Below are 26573 nucleotides of genomic sequence, written 5' to 3'. Positions count from 1 at the left end.
GTTTTATTGGTGTATGCATCTGTAAATTTGATTGAAAATGTAAAAACGTAAAAAAATGTTTGTTAATTTACACAAATCATGAATTGGACCTGTGTGCTCGCATTTGGAACGTTTTGGATATTAAGGTTGTTTTGGATTTCCGGGTTGTATTTGTTTTTCATGTAGTTATGTAAGGGTTACTATTTTCTTTGTTTTGAATTTGATATTTCATAACATTAAAAATGTACTATATTGGTACTAATAAGTTATTTCTGGGTTGTTTTTCTTTTTCATGTAGTTATGAAAGGTTTACTATTTTCATTGTTTTTTTGAATTTGATATTTCATAACATTTGTAAGGTACTAATAAGTTTTCACAAGGTACTCCAAGAATAATGTCTAACGTCAGACCATTGTTTATAAGCGTACATGACAGTTTCTTGTTATGACATTTATACCAACAATAGTCAAGAGCTGCAGGTTTTAAAAAATTTGTTTTCTTTTACTTAACGCTAAAGGCCTGATGTAAGAGGAAGTATTGATCTGACTTGATGGCTGCAGGCTTCAGCAATTTCTCTTCTGATTTCTTGGGAATATTTAGTGCCTTAAATATTATCTCAGAATCAGGATTGAATGTGGATGTAAAAATACTGTTATTGTGAACAAAATGTCATATAATATCATAATTATATTAGGTTTGTTTTCTCTCTCTGTATAGGCTCTTGGAATACTTATAGACACTGTGTTTTTTAAGATAGATGTTTTTTTACTGACAAGAAGTGTTTCACTATATTGAAGGAGATATAAGTTTGTTTGATACGGAACACTGAGAGGAATGTGATTTAATCAGATTAGTTTGATTTGTACGGAATTTCTCCTACATGTTGAAACATCCCTCACTGTGACTATGATGCTAGAGGAGGTAGGAAATGTGAAACATTTTTAAATCCATTGATAAAGGTGTCCATTATACAGTCATTGTGTGAGCATATCACTCACTGATAGTTTACGCTAGCAACCTGATAATTAACTTAGATCTGGAATTAAGGAAAAGTAGTTCTGGATTAGTGAACATTACAAAGTGGTGGAGGGAGGAAATGTTAGTAATTTTGAAGTAGAGAATTAGGAAAATTGGAAAAGGAGGAAGTTGTAACAACATTTTACTGCAGGATAAATTTTTGATGTGATTAATCAAGTGCTAGTAATGTGTAATAATCTGCCAGGAATTATAAACACAGATTAATAGTTTAAGCCAGATTATTTACATGGCTTTGAAGATTTAATTAGAGACATTATTATAGTTGTCTCGAAAGTGATTATTGGAGTAAACTAAATTTAATAAATGGTAAAATACGACATTGATTAAATTTTAATGAAAAAGACAACATGCTGGATTGTTTAAATACAAAAGAAAGTATCTGGATTATGAAGATATGTTGATATATTTGGTCGGTCAAGACAAGAAAACTGAGGAAGAGGCAGGCGGGGCCACGGCCCTTTCTCATCCTCCATCTGGACCCCCTCAAGATGGGGGCACCCCAGAGGAGGAGAGCAACCCACTGGGTCTTGAACTTGACCCATACTGGACTCAGGATGTACAGGAACAGAGAATCTGTACATTTTCAAGGTGATTCTAATGTATTTTTTGTTCTTTTTGTTGACTTTCTGTTGCAATATTTGTAAGATATCTGTTGAGTTTGTTTAATTTTGAAATTTGAAATATTTACAAATTAAACAAAATTTTCATATTAATATTCCATAATAGATATAAAACTTAAAATAGAATTGCAGCTATTCTTCAGACGTCATTTATCAAATTTATTTATAAAATATATTGAATTTATGCAAATTTAACTAAATTACCTGCTTTAGAAAATAATATTCAACAATTTTTGGCATGCTGATAATAATTAGTATCTTTGTGATTTTCCATTTCTCTTACTGGTAAAGTAACTATCAATAAATATAGTTTATACATGTATATTCATAGAGAAACTATCTGTAATTAAGTAAATTAAATTAATTAATTAATTAACTGGTTAACAGAAATGGTTAAGTCGTAAAACATTACTCAAATTGAACCCTAAATGTTTTCTTAAACTTCATTATTTCTTCAGCAAATATATGATTAATATGATGATATGATGATAGGACTATTGATTAGTGTAGCTTAGATAAATATAATAATAGTTGTACAAACTTGTGAACAACAAAGTTATGTGATAGCTGTACACTCATGCCATCATTGCTATGAAACATTCACCATACTTTTCTAGACATTACTGTATTCCCAGGCTTCTAAGGCTTGACATTTCTCAGTTCTTAGTGATTTTATCCTTCCTTTAAACATGTCACACATTCAATGGTTTCTAGGACATAATTTTCTTGAAGACTTTTTTGCTTAGTAGTTCAAGATCAAATCACTTACACTGAAAACAGTTTGTTGAAATAACACAAGGGTATTTTGAACATTTACATTATATTAGTATCTAGATAGTTTATGGAATGTCAAGTTTATGGAATGTCAGTGATTCTACCTAATGGTGCCTGCTATAATATGCTGGACATAATGCATGGAAGGACTCTTGGAAACTGGGTTGTGTGGGGGTTGCGTTCATTGAATGGCGCACTTCTTGATCTTGTTTTTCATATTTCCAAGCCAGAATTTGAAATTCTGGATTGTAGCCATACAACCTTAACCTTGTTGATGTGACTTAACTTACCTTCATGCTACACAGGTTCTGCCGGCAGGAAACGGCAGATATGGCCGAAAGATGTGGCAGTTGTGTAAAAAACTTGGAACAGTGTGCAGCCATGTGCCCATTAATCCATTACTGGAGTGTTAGATATGGTGTTTTATTGTAAAAAAACATGCCCTTTGAGAAACAGAAGGTTTAGTTCTGTTATACATCAGAATATTGAGATAACCTGCTGTTTTTATTGCTATCTATACATGTTATTGTGACAGAATGCAGCTTCTAAGGGCATGTTCTTTTATCTTATTCTTATGCAGATGTTTAGACAGCTACATTAAATGTTCCCATTTTCCAGCTAACCCAATCATGAAATATTAAACTTTCTCTATTATAACATAGTTTCTATATATATTATTCATCACTATCTTTTGAAAAATCTGATCAGGCAGAAATGAAACACTTAAGTCATATCCTTCTACAACTGCCAGAGACCCCCATCTCCATGTGAGGTCACTCATTCCAAATGGCAACTAGATGTTGTGTGATATAAATCACGCTTTTTAAAGCACATGCTTTCAGGATGTTACGTCATGTGCATGGTGTCAATGAAATGTATGTGCTGCAAACTTTAAAAGGTATCGAAGTAACAGTTGTGACTTAGTATAGACCTCGATTGGCTTTAATATTTTATGCCGTAAAATAAGTCTTTTCAATGTTGTTTGAATTCACACAGAAGCATGTTTTAAATGGACACTGTTATATAATTATCCAAAGTTGGTCCTTGATCTTGATCATTGTGACATTCCCGTATTTTGCCATGTATATGTTTCAATGTTCGGCCATATCCAAATTTTGGAATTCAATATGGAATTTGCAAAAAATTCCTTTAGGATATCTAGTACAATAATACCTCTATCAGCTGTTGACATTAAAATGTCATTCTGCAACATTATGTCATTCAATCATCACTTTGCAAAATATACCACCTAGATAAATTTTAAGAATTGATAGTATATTTTCAAACTAGCAAATATAGCTTGCAAATAGTCACAGAAATTATGAGACATGTTTTTGTCAACACTGACACATAAGAAGATATTATAAAGTTTTCATATTGATATATAGAACATTATATGGCTGTATTCAGATTGTTGATGTGTTTATGATCTATCATGCCATAATACATCTGTACTTAATCTGTATATATACCAGATATATATTAAAAATCAATATGAAATAACTACAGGATGTATTTTACTGGATCAGGATTGTCTCGGAAAGCTTCTTTCAACTGCAGTATGTGTGAAATTGTCTGTCTGTAGTGGCTACATGAAAGTTCGGGATATCAAAGTTAAAAGATCATGACAATTTTATTTAGATAATTTAGATAATATAAGAGTTATGAAATACATCTCTATTAAATAAATCTTCTATAAGTCATCTCAACAGGAATCAGACATCTAAAGTAAAAATCTTGGATATTAAAAAGCTAGAGAAGTACAATGTAGATAAAGGCAATGTCTATATAGTCAACATTTACAAGTACTGTATAGCAGCTGCCTACTTCTTGTATGCCAAGTTTTCTAATATTCTTTTCCTGACTTATGAACCTTGTGGCTAATTATCAAGAATTAGTGCACTATCCTTTCCTATTTGGCACATTTGCTTGAGAAATTTGCCCAAATTTTCCTCATATAGTGCTTAATGTGGCACTAAATAAAGCTTTTTTGCCATTTAGATGTCCAATTTTCACAGACAAAGTGGCTCAAAAGACTTTAAAAACCAGTGTTATCCTTAAACTGGCACATTTACTCTTTGAGTCTTTAGCAGTAAACCATCAAAACTATTGTTGGTTTTTTCCACCCAGAAACAGGTTATTACATCAGCAGACCAGTACTGCGTAGATAATACTAGACCTTGTAGATAATACTAGATCTGAGACTGATCTACAGGTGATAGGGAAATCTGTAACAGATAAAAAAACTTGATATAACTATTGTTGTAAAGCTTTAAGGCCTGAGCCAATTATAGGCAGATATTCTTTTCTTTATAAGTGATATAATTTTTTTCAAAACTTTATATATTTCAGTTTTGGGAAAAGAACACCAGGATGTGCGAGACGTGCCAGCGAATGTTTGATACTCGAACCTTCAGAAATGATTGTGGTAAGTGAACCGATTTCTGTAATCTTTAACCACATTTAGGTTTCAACTCTGTCAAATTTCTGTGTTTGTCAGAATGAGCAGTGCATATGGAAAGCATTATTTAAACCACTCCCATGTACTAGCATGGAAACAAAAACCACCAAGAACAAGTACGCATGTTGACAACTGTGCTAATAGGTGGTGCAATATAAACAGATATTACTAGTATAATTGCATTAAGATTATTAGAGATTGTTAGTGTTTAGCACCATAATGCCGCAAGCTGAAACAACACTTGCAAACTCCAATCCTATATACTGTACTGGTTGGAGACCATCAACCGGACACTTTTGGAACATTTTTCTGTAAAGATCTCATATTTTTTAACCTAGAGACCAAAAAAATTTGACACAGTTCAGCTAGGTTCTTCTCCTAACTAACAAACTAGTTTGTTTATTTCTGATTGTATTGACATTTATATCTGAGGTTAGACAAGGAGGGTATCAAAATTACCTAAATTGTCTACACTACAGTACCATGTGTCCGGACAGATATGTACATGTGAGATTTAATTCAGATAAAAGCTTGGGTGTTTTGATTTTTGATTTGTAACATGATATACAATATGTCAACAGCAAATGCTGAAGTTTTGTATATTCTATTATTTACTCAGCAAATGATTAAAGCTGGTATATGAGATCAGGCATTGCTTTCTTGACCCCCGAATTTCAACGTCAACATTCTTGAAATAGACATTATAATATTACCATTTACGGAGGTTGAAATAAATTTATTTATTTAATTTTAAAAGAAACATGGACTTATTGTTTATAAAAAAGTGACTGACAACCACCGAACAAAGAAAATACCAAATTAAGCATTTTCGGGGCCGTCCGGGTTTGGTGGTTGTCCGGTTTTGGTGGTCCACAACCAGTAGTAGTTCTATGTAATACAAATCAACAAATGTTTTCCAAGTGCAGTGAATCAGAATTTATTTACGTAAAACCTAACTTATGTCATGTCATAGATGTTTGTTGTTGTTTGTAGATTTCATATAATAATGAAATTGAACAATTCGATCAAATTTTAGGTTCATTCAAAAACACAAAGATATCATAAAAAAGCTTTTAAGATAATGCTATTCCTGTAACATTAAAGTCTGTGGGTATTTATGTAAGAAGTAGGTACAGGTTGTAACAGTTTTGATAGTAATAGGGGGGAAAGTATCATTTTTATCTCCAGCTTGTGTATTTAATCCAATCAGATATTGTAATAAGGTAATTAGCTTGTCTAGGAATTGTTTCTCTCATATCTAATTGTAAGCCAATTGCTTAATTTGTGATCCTATCTGGTTATGTTTGTATTTGTGTGTAGTGATCTGTTTGTTCTGGAATATAATATGTCTTCATGGAGGAAATAATGTGTAACTTGCCACTTTGCTACAATATTGTTCCAATTAACTAATTTATTTGGACTGGGTTTGGTTTTCCTTTGATACCAGCTAGTTCTAGTTATATTAATCAGGTATTAGTATTCAGTTGAATTTTTGCATGACCCTGATAACAGTGTTTCCTTATATCTCGTAAACCATTCTCTTTGGATTCAAATCTTGTACATTGTGGCAGCATAGCTGATTGGTTGAAGTGTCAGATTAGTAATCTTAGGATTGCTGGCCTATTTGGTTCAAATCCCCTCTTGGGCAAGTCGTTGTTTCATTGAGCATGAATCTTTACAATGATTGCTGTACTTTTTGGTTCCAGGAACATATTTTAGAGCTTTCTGCATAATCAAAGTAAAAAACTGAATCTCGACATGATAACAGAATATGATTACAAAACTTGCATTTGAAGTGTGTCCTGACATACAATCTCATAGTACCTTCAAAATTTATTGACTGTTTTTTTAGTTTCACAAACCTCTACAGTTGGGAGGAACTTACAATCTACTGTGTCTGAGTTTAATAAAGATTTAAGTTGCATTAGATCTTACACAAATTACTGATCAAGATGATGGAAGAGATATAGATGATATATGTGCAACTATGGTGCTTATAAAGAAATGCCTTCTGTTAGCTTATTTTCTGGAGTATTTGGAGTATTTGGGAACTTAGCATTGCTGCTTTACACAAATGTTTTTAATGAAATGACCCTTTTTGAGGTTAGAGTTTTATCACCACATTCTATAAATATTGAATCTATGAGGCTATTAGTTGAGACATTTATTGCTTTGTAGTCAGTAGTAAAAATGTCTGTACTTGGTGGCATAGACAGTGACCAGAAAAAATCAACCCTCTAAAACAGCAGCTGAAATATGAGAGATAGTTCTCGCATTGAGTGAGATTGATTATTTTTCATCAGTCTTAATCAGTTCTTCTCACTTCCAAGAAAACTCTGCCCGGAATTCAAAATGGGATTTCTTATTTCTTCAGGAGTTTTAAATTAATCATTATCCTTATTGACCAATTGCCAGCCAACATTATCTTTTTATTTCTTGGAATTTTTTATTAGTCATTAAGAGCTACTGTTTAAACACTTTAAAGGGTTCATGTTCAGTTTTTCAAAATGCATTTTACATGTTTCATTGATCTGTCCTTGAATTATTTCTGATGTAATAGTTACATTCTTTTTTTAGGGAGGAGGGGTTGCTGTTGGTTACATTCTACTTTTTTGGAAGGAGGGAGGGAGCGGGGGACATCAACTACAAAAAACCCACTTTATTTTTATTATAATTTGAAATTTTCTGTAACAATATACTAACAGTTTTCTTTCCAACATGCATCTTTTTATTCTTTGCTAATAGTTTGCATCAGGTTCATTATCTACCTTCTTCATGGTATTTGTTTTGTTATAAATGTTGCCAAAATTCTACAGAAAAAAGGAGAAATATTTCCACAGACATTTAATTCTTTTTAATGTCTAGCATTATCTTTTCTATTACTCTATTACCTTTTGGAATGTCTTAAAACTGGTTATGTTGTTTTGTAACAATGTTATAGACTGCTGTAGACTTCAGAGTGAAGGTAATTTCTCAGAGATATGTGTAAAAAGCCCTCCTGTAGCTGATATCAGCTTACCCTAATTTTATGAAGATTTCATGGGCTCCAACTTGGCACAAAACCTCTAATATTTTGTTTCTATGTCCTTATCATTTATTACATACACTGCAATACTTTGATGCAGAAATGATTTTTTATTGCTTTTTATCATGGAATTTATTCTATTTTACAAATTACTGTTCGCGTTGTTTTTGTGTGTCAGAGAAAATTCGAGTGTGAAGTACAGAAAAATGGTTAACGTTTTTAGAAGGTTTAAAAGCTGTAGGGGTTAAGTAATTTTCTTGGTGCTTTGACTTTAGATAATCATTGATGTACTTAAAAATCATGTTTAGAATAAAGGAACAGAACCCTTTTGTAAGTTTTATGCCAATCCTTTTATTTCCTTGAAGTTGAGAATGATAAGAAGTTCAGTTTATGCAATTCAGATGAAATTTTAGCATCAGAAAAAATGGCATCATTGTTAAAGTTTCACGATAGTTCATGAGCACATCATCATAACATGATAGTTCATGAGCACATCATCTATGATATGTAGCTTTATGTATAAGTCTTAATCAGTGATGTATTGCAGTTTGATTTTGAAATTGAAACTTATTTGTTAGATCTTATCAAACACATTTAATAAATAATATACAATACTTTCAATAGGAAGAAAAATAGTGATTGTAGTGATGATAACATAGTTGTTGATGATGCTGATGATAAATACAGTGTTTTGGTTTCTTTAAAATGTCTACATTGTATGACTCACTCATATTATATAGGTCACCTATAGCTCTGTTTCTGTTATGACAGTTGGCTTATCAGTTATGTATAAGATATGACAGATATAGGGGTACTTACAGCTAGCTTGGTGTAATTCAGATGATATTTGTTCTGCCAGCTTTCAGCTGTTATGACATTGGGTAAAGTGAGCTTGACTCACCAGCAGGTTAATATCTCAGATACTGATAAGGCAAATAATATAACTGATGGAATGAAGACTGACAGGAGAGAGAGAAAGTTAATAGATTATTACTCTGTTGTGGCCATTTTTCTGAAATGTTTTATTGGGTCAAATGCTATCAACTAATATAACAAGGATGAGAATTATTTAAATTTATCAGCCAATATTTAGGGTTTCAATTGAATAATGTGCAAAAATACTTTTTTTCTGTACTGATAGTCTCAAAGAGTACCTTTTGTTATGTTGATGCTATAGAAGATGAATCTCATTACAGTATTTTAAATTATAATATTTTTGTTTTTTTATTCAGTAGATGTTTTATTTGGGTTTAAAATTTAACACAGTAAATTTGTTGAAATTAAGAAATAGGTCAGAGCCTACCATAGCATACACTACAGTATAATATAATCTTAACACTTCATATTAATAATAATAAGACCAAATTGTCAAGGGTTTACTCATATATTTTCACCGGAAAAGTTACACTGATTAAGTATGTAGCATAATTATTTATGGGTTTAAATGCTGTACTGAATTAAAATTAATTATTCATAAGCTCTTTTCATATGAATACCATTTTATTGAAGTTTGACTGACATACATAAAATTCTCTTTCATAGATAATTTTCAAGAAATTGTGATAAGCACCACTGCAAATTTCACTTGAACTTAAAATATAAAAAAATCTTCAAGAGTTATGAGAAACAACCATGTAACATGGTAACAGAATGCTGAAGAAATGAAATGACTCTAAGATTCTTTGAAATATCCCACATTTTGTAAGGAAACAAAGTTAGAAGAGTGTCTTGTTATTGTTTCTTTTTGCTAATACACTTAGATGAGAAACATTGAATAAATATTAACCGGACATATAGATGATTGTAGATTTCCTGTGCATCATTATCAACCAATCAGTAGCCATTTTATAACTGACAAACAGTGACTATATTCATTTGAATTCATAATCTCCTTTTATGAAGATTTATTTATTAACACAATGTAAACTAATACAGATATAAGTGCTTCTGAAACTGTTTATTTTTTAAAAAATCAGCTATTTTTAGAAACGCAAATTTCTCACTTGTGATATTCATGATTGAAGTGGAAATTGTTTATTAAGGTATTGTGATAATGGTGATTCAAGGAAAATTACGTAAATCAAGTATATAAAAACCTGGAGACAAGTTGGTTATGAAAGAGTTAGTGTGTAAACGGTGATTATCAAGTAATCTAAAGATTTGAAAAATACTGCCGCTGAAACTTCACTCTGGAATTTTAAAAACATGGAGAAATGGTCTTATGTTTCAGTATAGCACAATTTTGCACAACTGTTTCCAAAAATAAATCACGATTTTGTGAGAGAAAGTTTAATTCTTTCAAAAGATTAACATTTTAGCAAGATTTCCTGTTGAAAATGGAGTGAAAGTTTTATGATATAGTTAAGTGAAATTGATGTTTTAAGTGAAGTACTTTATAAAATTTTAACTGATATTAATTATTTATTATACCTGTTTATTTAATAAAAGAAATATTAAAAATGGATTACTTTATGACAAAGACAAGAACCAGAAAGAAGTCAGTTTTCATGCGTGCTGTTGCAAGAAATTTGAGAGAAGAAAACAACAATGATTTTATAGAGAAAGGAAACAAGATGCTTCCACTTGACAACAGTATGCTACCACAAATAGATAGAATGGAAATAAGGGAAACGGTAACATCATGATTTCTCATAACATATCTACTTCTAAGTGTTCATGTTTTTGGCCAGCTTGAGAGGTTTAGGCTGTTACTTTAGGCAGATATAAACCAGGTTGAATAATTAAGGCTGTACTTAAAGCTGATGTAAAACTGGTTGAATTGTTTAGGCTGTACTTAAAGCTGATGTAAATCTGATTAAATGGTTTAGGCTGTACTTAAAGCTGATGTAAACCTGGTTGAATGGTTTAGGCTGTACTTAAAGCTGATGTAAACCTGGTTGAATGGTTTAGGCTTTATTTAAAGCTGATGTAAATCTGGTTGAATGGTTTCGGCTGTACTTACAGCTGATGTAAACCTGGTTGAATGGTTTAGGCTGTACTTAAAGCTGATGTAAACCTGGTTGAATGGTTTAGGCTGTACTTAAAGCTGATGTAAATCTGGTTGAATGGTGTAGGCTGTGTAAACCTGATTGAATGGTTTAGGCTGTACTTAAAGCTGATGTAAACCTGGTTGATATGTTTAGGCTGTACTTAAAGCTGATGAATTGTTAAGGCTGTACTTAAAGCTGATGTAAACCTTGTTGAATTGTTTAGGCTGTTTATTTAAAGTGATGTAAACCTGGTTGAATGGTTTAGGCTGTTTATTTAAGCTTATGTTAACATGGTTGAATGGTTTAGGCTGTTTATTTAAAGTGATGTTAACCTGGTTGAATGGTTTAGGCTGTTTATTTAAGCTTATGTTAACAATTGGTTGAATGGTTTAGGCTGTTTATTTAAAGTGATGTAAACCTTGTTGAATTGTTTAGGTTGTTTGTTTAAGCTTATGTTAACATAGTTGAATTGTTTAGGATATTTATTTAAAGTGATGTGAAGCTGGTCGAATGATTTCAGCTGATATAAACCTGGGTATGTTTAAGTGTTTATCAGATTGTGCCACTTCATGAAGGACATTTATTCATGCTGTAAACTCTTTAAGCCATCAGCAATCACAACTTTTTTTCCACTTTATACTTAATTTAAGGAAGTTTAGACTCATTTTTTTGTAACAAAGAAAAAAAGGAGAGTATACAATGAATGAAGGAATGAGGGCAGATGTTAGGAATGTTTTTCTGATGTAGAAATGTAGGTTGATCAATGATTTCTTCTCAGCAATGATTGCATGACTAACAGAGAATGTCATTAGAGTTGTGCCATTTCTCATTTCCCCAGACGTGACAACGTATTGCCCAGAAAATTGATGTTTAACATATTATCATTATCCAAAAAAAAAAAAAAAAGAACTTTGTTAACTAATAAGTCATTTGTGACCTTGATTACAGAAGCAGATTTGTTGTCATGTTTGATGCCGTTTATTACAAGAAAAAAAAATCTATCTATGGTACTAGTAATTGCCCTATAGTGAGAAAAAAAGCTTGTATTCTAGGAGATAGGGTGATACTTGCTGATTGATATATTGATACAGGCAGTAAGAAAAAGAGAATGTTGGAGAGATAATGTTGAAGTATTTGTTGTGACTGTATAAAGTACCAGTTATATTTTAGGTTACTTTGTAAGGGAAGGGTTAAATATAACTTGAGGACACAAGGATAAGAAATACACTTCTTTATCAAAGGGAATGATTATTGTATAGAAGACACTGTTCTTAGGGGTCTTGATTAATTACTCTATGTTCAAAGGAGTTTTATTAGACTACATACACCATGTTCTATGAGTTTTTGTTACACTTCACTATGTTCAAATGGGTTTTATGAAGACTTCTCTTATGATTTAAGGGTTTTTTGGTATTTTGGTAGACTAATTTAATGTTTTAAGAGTTAGGGTTGACTAGAAAGCACTTCTTGTTATAGAGGTAAGGACTAAATGGAACCCACTTTGTACTTTACACTTTGCTTTTAGGCAGAGGAATTTAATAGGGAGCATTTTGTTCTATTTATTAGGTTTAGGATAATACCAAAATGCACTTTTTGTAAGAGGAAAGTTTTACTATAAGACATTACACTTTATTAACGCATAAAATTTATTAGAGTACAGACAATAGGAAGAGTTTACTTTTAAAAGAAAATAATTTTTGTGTTTAAAAGGAATTAAGAACTATTATTTGAATCTCATTATTTTGACAACTTTCATGTTTAATCATAATTATGTCCTTGTAGAATACAAAAGTAACATGATTAATGACTATATTTAACATAAACATAACCAGATGTTTCTGACATACACAGAGCAAAGAGTTTTCTTTTTTTGTGAAATGTGTTTTTACACTCCCACAATCATGTATTTATATTAACTATAGAAGTTCATAATTTTGTATTCATGATACAGTAGTTTAATCCAGAATCTATGGCTGTGGTTTTGACATTCCTGTTGGAGAAGTACTTTTAACTTTTTGTCAATTTTGGCGTCAATTATTTCTAAATATAAGTAAATAAAGACTAACATGGACAATACTCAACCATCATCTAGTACACCAATCAACCAATCTACTGGTATGTCATGTCACTGTGAGGATTGTTTTGACCCAGAGATATTTCAATGTGTCATTAGGTCATGTTGTGAGTCAAATATAAAAAATAACTTGATTAACATGATTTAGAGTTAATGACTAATGCTATTACACAGATTGAAGGGATCATTGATAAAAGACATTAGATACTTGATAAATTTTGTAAAGAGATACATGATTGTTAAATATAAGAAAGAAAGATATTAATTTGAAATCTGTAAATTTTCACAGCTTGAAATACTCCAAATCAAGAAGGTACAGATGTTCAAAGACTTAAGCTTTATGATATCATTATTCAAACAAAATAGAAGATATTCTTTGTAGAAATGATAGTTGGGAATATTAAGCAATGAATTATCAGTCTTGGCTACAATAAAAGTAAATTTCAGTGAAATGAAATAGAACTCCGAAGAGCCAGCATTTTCACATCAGATTTATTGTATAGAGCCAACTTTATCTTGTATATATAAAAATCCTTAATTAGCCTGCTGTCTATCCTAGTGACCAGTGCAGACCAGCACAGACCAAGATAAACAGGCAAATCTGTGCTGTTTAATCATGGTCTGCACTGTTCACTATTTTCAGTCAGTATACATATGTCGAAAATTTCCTTAAAAAATGACAAGTCCATTGAAGATATATTAAATCTGGTAAGGGTTAATAAGGTATTTAATTAGAATCAATTTAGAATGTTTAATGTTTTCACTATCAGTAAGCCACACAATAATTTTGTATAAACAGTTTGGTGTTAAAGTAAATTTTGATAAAACAGATCGTTGGAATCATGGCAAAAGTAACCTTGACTATTGCATATTTGTGAAGAATTAGTGAAGATGTTCAGCATTAACAGAGTTGAACATGACAAGTTGAGTTAGGGTTTATGTAGCAGGTCTAACTGTGGTTTACTAACTCATTGACGAGAGTTTTATGTTTACAGTGTGCACACGGTATGTTAAGCCAAACCTGCAAATGTACTTAAACATCTGTTCCCTGTTGATAGAAAATGATCTATGTTTATAGCACCCCTACTCATTAATATATGTAGAATAGTGCTGTACCGTCTTTGAAACATATCATATGCTTAATATTTACTGGTGCCTAGCTGCTGACAAGATCCTTATAACTGGTACCTAGCTTCCTTTGTCGTCATAGACCTTATGGCTCGCATGAGTCTGCTTGATGGATTAGGGGCAAAATGAGTTGTTTTTGTTAGGTTTTTAGAAGAAATGAACGAGAAAAAGATGCTTAAACATTGTCTTTTAATTAGTTGAAAACCTTTTTTTTTTATATTTTTGGAAATGTTGGAACAAGAAACTGATTTTTTGGGGAAAAAATGATTGAAGAAGTAATTTTGAGAATTGTTTTTGTATTTGTTGCAAGAATTACCATGTGACATTATGGATACTGGAAATTGTTTAGGACTGGCTCAAGTGTTATATTGTACAACATGTAGAGTTAATGTTTTTAGACTGGAATCTTAATGGAATAAATACTAAAAGTACACATTTTACCGGTGTTTTACAAAGGGATTACCTCAGAAAGAGGAAAAATAAGTTTCTTATATTTCTAAAAACTGAAGAAGAGGAACTGAATTTCCTAGAATTTCCAAAATTTGGTTAAAATATAAGGAAAACAGTTCAAATTCATGGAATGTGAAATGTATGCATAAAACCTTTCCCTTTTTTGCCCTCAAAATTCTCATTATGTTGTGCTTTGTTAACTGAAATGATTTTAATGTTAACTTTCAAGTGATTTTGAAACAGGAATTTAAACATTTTGAGTTAGTGAGAGCCTGATGATTATATAACATAATAGACGTCGCCCAATGTTCAAGGATTCTTTTTACTTTCTTGATGGTTGAACAAGAATAGCTCTAATAGCTTTGAACTGAGATACAGAACCTATTTATTACATAAGAGAAAAACTGAAATATAGGACATTTCTGCTTTACATATCACTGGGGACTTAGCATTACTTGCAAACTTCTGCATATGGCACTTAATTAGTACTGTAATAGAGCCTTGGTCACAATAATACGTGCTATATTTAGCTTGCAGAAAAGTTGTTTTGATTTTTTTTACGACAGCTTATGCATTTATATAAGAAAATATTTGTGTTTACTTTGTGAAAAACTGTGAAAGAACTGTCAGATTTTCTTCTTGGATTTACTAAGGTGAATATTTGAATTTTGAATATTTTTGGATTTATCAATCATTAGTGGTCAGTGATTGTTATTTAATTTGACCAAAGTATATAAAGAACATTTAACTGTTAAAGTAAATGTTGATTTCCTTTATACACAATTATTTGTTATCCCACCCATTTTCATTTGCAAAGAAACTTTTTTATGAATTTAATCCTGTCTTGTATTTTGTTGTTAAGTTTTTCAAGAATTGTCTGGTACATGAGTTATTTTTACTTTCAAGGTTTCACGGAAACCAGATTTCTGTTTCATGTTGTAAAGAGAACAATACATTTAGAGGACTGTATATCATAAAGCAATAATGGTGTTATTATAATATATAAACACTGGTCAGGCCATATAAACAGGAAGAAGTTGAATTGTAAACTTTACATTATCTGGATCACAAGGATTGTTTCTTTGTATCTCAAACAAATCTTGAAATATAAAATGTTATCTATTTCAAAATAGTTGGCATTTTGTATGTAGGCTTACTGACAATTAACTTGTTTGATAACATGTTAATTGTTTACTTGTTTAACAAAGGCTTGAATGGGTGAAAGTTGTATAACAAAGTTTTATAATGTTAGTTCAGTATTTATTGTTCATTGTTAATGTTAGATTATAATTGTTTATTTCAGATTGACTACCCTGATGTTCAGGTCATGAAGCCAGGGACCCGTATGGGCCCATGCAACACGATGAACGTAGACCGACTACCCCAGTATGATCCCCAAGATGATATTCGTATGAGAAGAATGAACTCAGACACTTCCGGCTTCTCAGAACAGGTAATGATACCAGTAACTGTTGTATAACAATATGAGCAACGACATGACAAAACCAACACAGTGCGTTTGCGACCAGCATGGATCCAGACCAGCCTGCGCATCCGCGCAGTCTGATCAGGATCCATGCTGTTCACTATCAGTTTCTCTACTTGTTATAGGGTTTGTAAGCGAACAGCATAGATTCTGATCAGGCTGGTCTGGATCCATGCTGGTCGCAAACGCACTATGTTGGTTTTGTTGTGATGCGGCTCATATTATCACAAGATCAAACCAGACCTATTTTGTTCATAAATACTACAATGCCTGAAATTGTCGCTTGTATTGAAATTGTTCATCTAGTTTGAGAAAGCTGAATATTGTATATATAGCAGCATCTGACTCTGTTATGAACCAGAGTTCTTGTTGTTTTATTACAAATTACTTTGATTATAAATACCAGTAAATGACAATGCCCTTTTTCTTCTTCCAAATATAGCTTCCAAGTATAGCTTCATTTAAAGTCATTTAATAACACTATGTTGGCGAACTGAACAGTGCTTTAAAGAACATTGCTTGAGATCTGTACAAGTTAATTAGCAGATGAGGGCAAAAATGGGAAGCTATTTAATGCATCATGGTTGGTAATTATATCACAAAAAAAGTGAAGAAATTTTGTGATGTTAAGTAACCATGGATCCTACTACTTCCATCTTATGTAGTACTACTTGTGTATTTACTTTATTGTTTATATAATACATCTCGATTTATCTCAATAGGTTTTATTGCATTCAATGATAGTAACTTAATTAATAGAATTATAGAAAAAATAACAACTGAGCTACAAGTAACTCTCAATATGGCCGCGGGCAAACTGTAGAAAATAAATATTTTGTCATGAAAAGTTTGAGATATATTGTTATGTATGAATGCAATCTGGTTAGTATTAATAAATGTACCTGTAACATTCCTTCTGAGAAATTTCCCATTTTCTTTATGGGATAAAAAGTTTAGTTCCCCCTTAGAAATGTTATGTCATTATATACAATATTTATTGAATGTTATATATTTATACATTAAGTATGTACTAAGAAAACATGCATTTGCAAGCATTCTCATTTCTGAGATATTCATTATTTGTAAAAACGGAAGAAAAGATGTGATTATGATTTTTGTAGGTTATCATGCTTTTTTAGTAGAAATCTTTTTGACTTTAAAACAATTATAAAGATTTCTTAGAACATGTAAAATACAAAGAAGCATTAATTGTGGCATCATTCATAAGAAATAAAAAGATAAGGAAAAATATATATAGATCTATAAAAAAAACAAAACAATAAAGTCTTTAATACATTAAAACAAGGTATGATAATATCACCCACTCCAGTGAGGTAGAGACATGAATGTGAGAAATGAGTTATGTGAACATGTTAAGCTAGGGTTGAGAAGATAGAATCAGGAACTTGGTACAACATGAACACTACCTCCACTGTTGTCAGTCATACATTCAAGATAATATATCAACTTTGAAATTTATCATTGAAAAAAATATCACAGGTTTTTCTGAGTTGAGAGATACAAATGAATACCTTGCTATCAGAACAAGCAGGCAACCAGGTTCTAGACATGATATCTGTTCAGGTGTAAACTGTTTTTATCATGGAAGATGAGAACCTTACATTTACCTTTTGTTCTGGTTGTGCAACTTAAGCACATTTTCCCCAGGCTTTTGCTGATTAAAAGCACAATGTACTGAAACAAGATTTAATTCTTTGTATCTTATAATAATGTAATATTTTGAAATGAATCTTGAAAGCATGACTGTTGGTATTCTCAGACGAAAATGCTGACTTTCGATTTTGTACATAAGGTGTTATTATACAAGGACTTTGTACAGTCCCGCCTGTTATTCTATATATGCTTAGGTCTTCCTGGTCAAGCCTGAATGAAGATTTGTATACTTCAATAACTTTATCAACTTCTATAAATGATTCCTCAATGACTTGCAGTTAGTCATCTTCTATAAGATATATAAATTGACTTATCTATAAATGTTTGCCTCCTGCTGCTCAGGTCAGATAATCCAAGGTATCTTAAAGGTCAAGAACAAAATAGTATTTGAATAAGTGAATTAATAAACAATCAATGGGCTTAAAATTATCTTGCATTCTTTAACATATATCTGGACGTTATAAGATATGAAAAAATGTTTGTTCAGTTTTCCAAACATCCTGTGTTTGAGCATTAGGATGTTATAATTGAGCCGCGTCACAACAAAACCAACATAATGCGTTTGCGACCAGCATGGATCCAGACCAGCCTGCACATCCGGGCAGTCTGATCAGGATCCATGCTGTTCGCTAACCAACCCTATGACAAGTAGAGAAACTGATAGCGAACAGCATGGATCCTGATCAGACTGCCCGGATGGGCAGGCTGGTCTGGATCCATGCTGGTCGCAAACGCACTGTGTTGGTTTTGTCGTGACGCGGCTCAATTATGTATGTTTTGTCTTGTAACAATGAACCCAGGTGGTCTCATTAAGTTATTCTTTTACTTTCATTATCATATAGGAGGCTGTAAAGTTTACCTAGGAAGAAGTTTTAACTACCCTTCCCTATCATATCAGTCACTTTATCTGTTTGTTATAATTTCTCTAATGATAAACAAGGAATTGGTACAGAATATTGTGTTTATATAACTTGACATGTGAAAGCAGGTCAGTGTTCTCCAGTGATTATATGAAGATAAGATTTATCATTGCTTTAAACACTTTCTGAAAGGCTGGACAGATATATGAAGATATGTGTTTTATCAGAAAAGATTTTTTTTCCTTCAACTGATTGATATCTGGCATATGGCCCTATTCAGAAGGTCTTTTGTAATGGTAATAAGCATTTGAACTTCTGTTTCATTGGGAATAATATAAAGAAGTTTTTTTTATATGAAAGTGTTCCAATGTCTGGAGTATTTCAAAAAGAGATTTTTTCATTGTTTAAACATTTTATGACAAACAGTATTGTTACACACATACATACATACATATAACCACACACCATGTTGATCATTATGTTACACCTGTTAAATATATGGTATGTTTTTAAATTTCATGTACACAGGGAGTTTACCTCTGATATTGTTATTTTATTGAGGAGAAAAAAGGGAAAATTAAATCTTTAAGTGACTTCATTTATAAATCTATTTGCCTATTCTGCAAGCATTATAATATTTACTGGAATTAGTAAAGTGAAGCTGCATACAAGTCTTTGTATTTTTTCTTAGTTAGAATGCATAAAACTTGTTCTGATATTTTGTAACAACAGATCCCTTTCATAGTTATATTTTTTTTTGCTGAGTCATACAGGAAGTAGTTTCTGTCTGTACAAGCAGAGAGTGTCTCTAGGGATTTGATAGATTCTGGTTCAGCTCTACAACATGAGAGAGAATATAGTATGCATGTTGTGTGAGTTATGTGATGTGTTCCGTGATGTAAAACAGACACGTTGGAGAAAACTGATAATTTGTTACTGTTTGATGTATTTCCAAGAGGGTGCTTCTTCCCCTGCTCTAGAACAATGCAGAAGGGTGAATGTTTCTAGCTACTCCCTGAATACCAATGATGGTATGACTTGTCAATGCATTATAAAGAGCAGGCAATGCAAATTTGCATAAATTTTACTTGTAATGCATATTCTTGGATTATTTTTTACTTTTGGTAATAAGGATTATTTAGTATGTTTAAATATTCTGTGATTAAACACAAAGAAGGTCTTATCGTTCTGTTTACTGCTCATTAATAATCTGCAATTCTTACTGTTACAATCGATATGCTTGAACAAATAAGAACTTCCTGTTTGTTACAAGCATTAATTTGATCTTCTTTAGACAGTCACGTACAAAACTAAGTGTAATGGGGTCCAATAACTTAATCTGGATTTAGAAACAATTGAATTATTTACTTAACAAGATGCTAGGAATTAGTTTATGCATGTTCATTGTCTTTTCATTTGAAACAAAATAAATGTTTTGTATTCTTTTTGAAATTGAATATAAAAGTCTGCGCATCTATTATTTTAATTTGTAATTTTTTACATTCAGGTAAAGTTAGATCTCAAAAAGTGTACTAGTTTGTTTTTTACATTTTCTTTTATGAGACTGAGTCTCCAAATGCAATTTGTAGAAATTTATAATAGTAATTAATAGATTCTTTACATTCAATGATTGTATAAGGCTTTTTATCCTGCTGTGCCTACATTAAACATGGAATCACAATTTCATATACAGCACTGTTTCTCAATACCTATACTAATTATGCCAGTAAAGCCGCATTTGCAGTTATATATCAATGTTTCCTCCAGCAATATACGCATTCGCTGGTGGGGATTTTGAGAGAGACAAAAAGAGTTTACTTCTTGTTCTGTTTATATCAAATTTTAATTGAATTTGAGGGAGTCTGCCAAATCTAATTAAGACAGTGCACTTTATCATAAATTAAGCCTGATTTGTGGCATACAAACTGTAAACTATAGTCTATCTTACTGACAGTAGCTACCTGCATTGAATAAACAATAGCTAATTAAAATCTGGGATTTTTTATGTAGAAGAATGCTGTGATAAAACTTAAGTTTAAAATGTAAGACAAGATAAATCCTTGGGAAAATATTCAAAATAATATCACTGCTCCTGGTCCTCATTTGAATTTCAGCTTGTGTCCATGCATTAATTTACTTAAATACTTTAAACAGTGTTGTGTTTTTTTGAAAGTAAAGTCTTGTTTTTTTGTATTTCTTTGATCAGTAGAGAGGTGAAAGTGTGATTTAGTATTCCATTTGTTGAAATGTTGGAAATAGTTTAAAATGTTTGTTCTGCGGGCATTTCATGATGTTAAGTTTTACCAAGATTTTGTAATTTTGTGGTAAAACATTCAGGAAAGGTCTATGATTTTTCTCTTAAATGAAAGTGTACTTATGGTTTGTTAATTTCTTTGTATTGCCTTATATTTCCTTCTTTAATTGAGACTGGAGAATCTTCCAAAATACGCCACATTTGTAGAAAAATTTCATATCCATAAAAGTACATAATCAATAAAAGATTCTTTAGATTTCCAATGATTCTGATAAGAGGTTTTTATCTCTGCTTAAGTGACCTCTACACTTCCCCAAACATGGAATTCTTTATCACTATCCTGCCATATAACACTAGCTGATTCTTGTTTCCATTTATTCTCTATTGATGAAAATTGACCAAAGCAAGAGCTACCATTATAATGAAGGCATTTATACGGGAACATTTGTGTTTGTAACATCATGATCAGAATATTAATAAGATATTATGGCATATAGGCTGAAACCAGGGGAATATAGGCTGCAATTGTGGAATAAAATGTTATGCTTTACATGTTGTATATTAGGATAGAAGAGAACGGTAAGGATGCAGTTTTGAATGTGATATGGTCATATGAAAAGGCTGTACAGTCAACAGTGTTTTGTACATTTAGTTGTTTTGAGCAGATATAATAATGTTACATGTAATAATTAAATATTGAAGTGTATGATGTTGTTTTGACAATGATGTTTTCAGTATGATATATATATTCTGTTTTCAGACAATTCCTGATATACAGATAGGTTACAATGGTCGTGATACATCGTACGGTTATAAAAGATGCTCGCGAGCAAGTGACACATCTAGTGCGTACTCTGGCTCGGACATGATGCAGTCATCTATAGATGACCCGGAAAATGTGGACTGTGAATTCCCAACCAACCTGACAGAGAGCACCGTAGATAACGACTCTGAAGATGAAGAAGGGTTTGGGGAGTCCACAGAGGTAACCTTTAGCTCACTTAATCATATGAGCCGCGTCACGACAAAAGCAACATAATGGGTTTGCGACCAGCATGGATCCAGACGAGCCTGCGCATCCGCGCAGTCTGATCAGGATCCATGCTGTTCGCTTACCAGAAACTGATAGCGAACAGCATGGATCCTGATCAGACTGCGCGGATCCCATTATGTTGGTTTTGTCGTGACGCCGCTCAAATCCTTATTCATTTCTCACATAGCTTCAACCATTTTTGTTCAATAATCTATATTAAGGGTTTGTCAAATTTCTAACTACAGTACAGGATATTGGATAGTTAAAAAAGATTTGAAAGGGATTTTTGTAGTTCTATTTAGTTTACTTATGTACTGTTACAATATGAGCAATATTTTCCTTGATATAAGTCACATATTTAATTGATAACTGTTACTTTGAATCAGTTGTAATGCAGGTTAGTATAGAGACATTTCTTGGAAATGTTCTTAAAAATAATGCACTGAGGGCAATTTTGATTTGACAATATAATGACCACTAAGAAAAGATAATGGATAATTGAAGATATGAGTTAGGGGAAATGCATCTTAAGCACTTTGTACTTGTCTTTGTTTTATTAGAAAGGAACAAAATTATGAGTCCTTGAATTTATAGTTGCTAAAGATCTCCATTCATAAAAAGTAAAAGAAAAATGTCAAGTAAAACACGGACAGTATATATGACAGTTTCATGTTTCTAGAATAAAAGTATTACAGTTGAACTATTGTCCTATTTCAAACAACATGCTCTTGACAATGGGAAGTTGATTAAAGCACGTGTTTAAGATACCACTCTTACCTACATGTGTAGGGAGTAACTCGAAAACCAAGGCTTCAAGTGCGTTAGTGCTCACATCCTTATAGTTGTCATAACTATCCACTTAGCTGAACAATAGTAGAAAAATTAGATCTGGTTATAATGAATGGTAGAATGAATATTTCAGCCAGTAGTAGATCAAATCATCCTCCACTATCAAATCATGTATTAATAGCAAAACTTAGTCATGGATTTTTATGAGAAAGTTTTTCTAGTTTCATGTGTGGGTTGGATCTCTTCACTAAATCTAGGAAGAGACAAAATCTTGCACACTTTACGATACTACTTATGTATGATACTTTTAAAAATAAGCATTTCCATGACTATAGCATTGGTTTGACAAGGAGATTTAGAAGAAAAATGGTGATAATTGTCACATGTTTAAAACGTGGTGGCCATATTTAAATATTCATTTAAATTAAAACTTCCTGAATACAGAATAATATCTTATTAAATGTATTTTCTTTCCCATTATTGGTATATAGCATTTTATTATTTGACTTTTATTTACTTTAACTAACAAGTAGTCATAACTATGTATTTGAAGACCCAGTTTGGTCATTAAGAAATATATGGTGTAAATTAGTAATTATAATAATGCACATTTGTAACAGCCCATTTTCATTAGATAGTTGTGACTTTGTATTAATTTTGGCATAAAGATTCTGGTCATGTTTTATAGCCTATATAGAGAGTTGCTTGCAATAAAGCCACCTAGCGACTTGGGTCAAATATGGTTTCTATTGTTTACCATTCATGTAAGTGCTGTTCTGCTAAGCTGATTAGAGTTGATGTCACAAGTCTGCAAAAAGACATGTCAGCCACTAAAAGACATGGTTTTATATTGTCCTCTGTCAAAAGAACTTTCCTACAGTCTGAAAAACTTTATTATCAAAATAAGTCTATAATTGTATAATATAGAGCCTTTACGTCAAAAATTATAATAACGAACCATAGATACATTAAAACTGTTCTGTACATATACTGTTTTCATTTTGGACAAAGAGTTGGAATAAAATTGTTAGGAACAAAATCATTTTTTCTTTAAGATCAACTTGATTGACACCAGTTTTCTAATTGTGTTTTGAAGTATCCACCATCAACTTCTCAGTTCATGTTTTCAATGCAATTTTGACTGTACCAGTACTTATAAGATTTGTATGGGTGATATATTTAAATTTGTTGAAGTATTGAAAGATGAGATAACAGAAAATAACTATTTATAATTTATGGTTTATTTTCTGAGAAAAAGCACTTAAATTCATAATTATATCATAGGAAAGGTTAAAATAAGTATGTGATGATTTTAAGTTAGTATTTCAGTTTCTATTATATTTTTTGTATGTAACATTGGATATTATAAAGTCTCTCAGGCTTCAATGATTTTTAAGGTATACTTTATTAGTGTTGTAAAACAAACTTTGGTTGTGTAAACTATGCTAACTTTGACTTTTATAATCATTAACTTATCATTGTCTATTATCTAAGTTTTGTTTATATTATATTTTAGTCATTGCCAGTCCGTGATGCCGTGCGAGAATGTCTCGAGAAAGATCCGGCAGACAGGAAAGATGATGATATAGAAATACTTCTAGACTTCATGCAGCATTTTAGGGTATGTTTTACTTCTTCATTGTGTATTAAAGCATTGATGAGAAAATTATGTATACTTACATTTTGTTTAACCATATTTATTTTTGCTTGTCTGTTTTGAAAGCTTTGAGCATATTAATTTTGTACCACTTTTGAGTACCCTTCTTTTAACTTACTAGTCAAGATACCAGAAGAGGATTTATGGCCTCAACTTAAGGAGGGTGGAACCCACAGCACTTTATCCATTATGCCATTTTTGCCTGACATATATAGATTTACATCTTTTAGACATAAGTAAATTTTCAAGCTAATACAGGTACTTATCTACCATTATTGATAGAGAGAAAAAATATTTTGACAGCATTTTGATCAAAGGTGGAGATTTTTTATTTAAAAGGACACAATGAACATTCTATTTGAATTTGTCAACAGGCATTTGCAAACATGACACTGGCTACTCGGCGGGCCCTGTGTGCGGTGATGGTGTTTGCGGTGGTAGAGAAGGCGGGAACTATTGTCATGAAGGATGGTGAGGAGCTGGACTCCTGGTCGGTCATCCTCAATGGTAGTGTTGCCATAGAAACCGGAGATGGTGAGGTGAAATACCTCCAGTTAGGTGACAGGTTAGTAAAGTTGTATCTAAACAAGAGATTATGTTGCTCTTAGACTTTATGAGACTTATGAATAAATTTATTTGCGAGGCGAAAGTTGTTAAATGCATGGCAAGAGGCAACTGTTCCCATGATTTCATCGATACTAAGTATTTACTCTAACATTGTTTTGATATGTAAATTTTTCAAAGATAGAAATTTTAGAAGATGGTTTCTATTGTTAAATTGAAAATATTCCTTCCAGTCTTGAAACCAATTCAGCAAATTTCAAGGGTCGTGGAAATCAACTCTGGTAAGATGATAGCTTTAAATGCATTAAACTGACTTCAAAATCTCAACTCAATGTATTGTACAGTGATATTTCAATTCAATATGCATGCTTTGAACTGACAAAATACAACAGTTCAGTTTTATTCATCTGTTTATTGTACAACAAAGTGTTCTTTAACATTAAAAAAACAAAAACAAAAAACTGAAGCAAAAATGAAAATGTGATATCATCTTGTATATATTTGTATTTTCTTTACTTTTTTTCTTCATTATTTCAAGTTGTATATTTTTCTCCCTTACTATACCATTTCCTCATAACCATACCTGTCAAGACTTCTTTTATTCCATTATCAAAATCAAATTAATGAGATGCTTTTATGTGATGTATATTTTTTTCTCTCTTCTTTTTGTTTATTGAAAAATTTCATTGAAATTAAGAAAAATGTGATGTTTGTTAATTGTACAGTATTAGATGAAATAATTTGTTTCTGAGAAATTAATTAGAGACAATTAACAAAAAACAACAAAAATAAAGCAAAACAACAAAAACACTAAATTGTAATTTATCAGCTGCAAATACCTTTCTTTAAGATTTTGAGATGGGCTTAAAGTAAAATTAAGTTGTTTTTTTGTTTATGTAGTGATATTGCTCGATTGATATTAACCTGAAAGTGAAAAAAAAATCTTATATTAACTTTTAGCAGTTTCTTAGATAATTTTCTGTATTGTTTTTCCTTCTATCACCTAATAAAGGAATTTTACAATAGCTTGTTCTAGTGACCATTCTTTGAACTATGAATGTGATTACCAGCAGAGAATAGAAACTCTGAGAGTAATGTTATAACAAAAGTCACTTGATAATTAAAATAATGGTGATGTTTAAATTATTATATATACAGGTCCAACTGCTCATGGTATAAATTATAATGCTTTGAATACTGGTTTGGTGTCACACCATCCATTCTTTATATACACTGTTTCCGTGTCATTTAATCTAGCACACAGATTTGTTACAACATGATCCTTAAAATGTTTTATTCACAGTTTTGGTTTAACTCAATCAATGAATATTTTTATGCCCCCATGTCTAACCAATCACGATTTGCCCTTGTCTGCCCTATTGTTACCCTGTCTATTGGTAGACTGACAAAACAGTGCTATGTTGGGGCATCTATGTTCTACGGACCCATTACTAGTTATTTACAGTTTAGGTATTATCTGGTAAACACGTCCATGAAAATTTTCATTTTACATTGTTGGCATATCAGAGTCCATGAATAATTGTATTAATATTTCTGGTATATCACAGTCCATGAATATTTTGTATTTACAGTTTCGGTATTACCCCTACAATGGAGAAGCTGTATCATCATGGACAGATGCATACAATTTCTGATGATTGTCAGTTTGTGTGTATAGCTCAGTCTGATTATTACAGAATTCTTCATCAGGTTGGTA

General features: G+C 31.6%; 1 protein-coding gene across 21 annotated transcripts in view; it reads left to right on the top strand.

Moving 5' to 3' along the window:
• The window catches only part of LOC132719778 (rap guanine nucleotide exchange factor 6-like), a 92556-nt gene that overhangs the window by 37869 nt on the left and 28114 nt on the right, over positions 1-26573 (top strand). For 13 of the 21 annotated variants that reach the window (XM_060703643.1, XM_060703642.1, XM_060703639.1 and 10 more), the window contains 7 exons: positions 4764-4839; positions 15843-15992; positions 21574-21798; positions 24152-24256; positions 24667-24857; positions 25090-25137; positions 26449-26566. In XM_060703643.1, the coding sequence (XP_060559626.1) occupies positions 4764-4839; positions 15843-15992; positions 21574-21798; positions 24152-24256; positions 24667-24857; positions 25090-25137; positions 26449-26566 (913 nt within the window). Of the gene's footprint in view, positions 1-696; positions 1606-4763; positions 4840-9798; positions 10531-14949; positions 15193-15842; positions 15993-21573; positions 21799-24151; positions 24257-24666; positions 24858-25089; positions 25138-26448; positions 26567-26573 lie in introns of those variants that run through there. The other 8 variants (XM_060703648.1, XM_060703645.1, XM_060703658.1 and 5 more) reach the window with 4 other exon arrangements.

Source organism: Ruditapes philippinarum, unplaced genomic scaffold, assembly GCF_026571515.1.
Source record: "Ruditapes philippinarum isolate M1 unplaced genomic scaffold, ASM2657151v2 ctg135_1_1_1_1, whole genome shotgun sequence".
Lineage (NCBI taxonomy): Eukaryota > Metazoa > Mollusca > Bivalvia > Venerida > Veneridae > Ruditapes > Ruditapes philippinarum.
The sequence above is the reverse complement of the archived record's forward strand: the minus strand, read 5'-3'. Positions and strand labels throughout refer to the sequence as shown.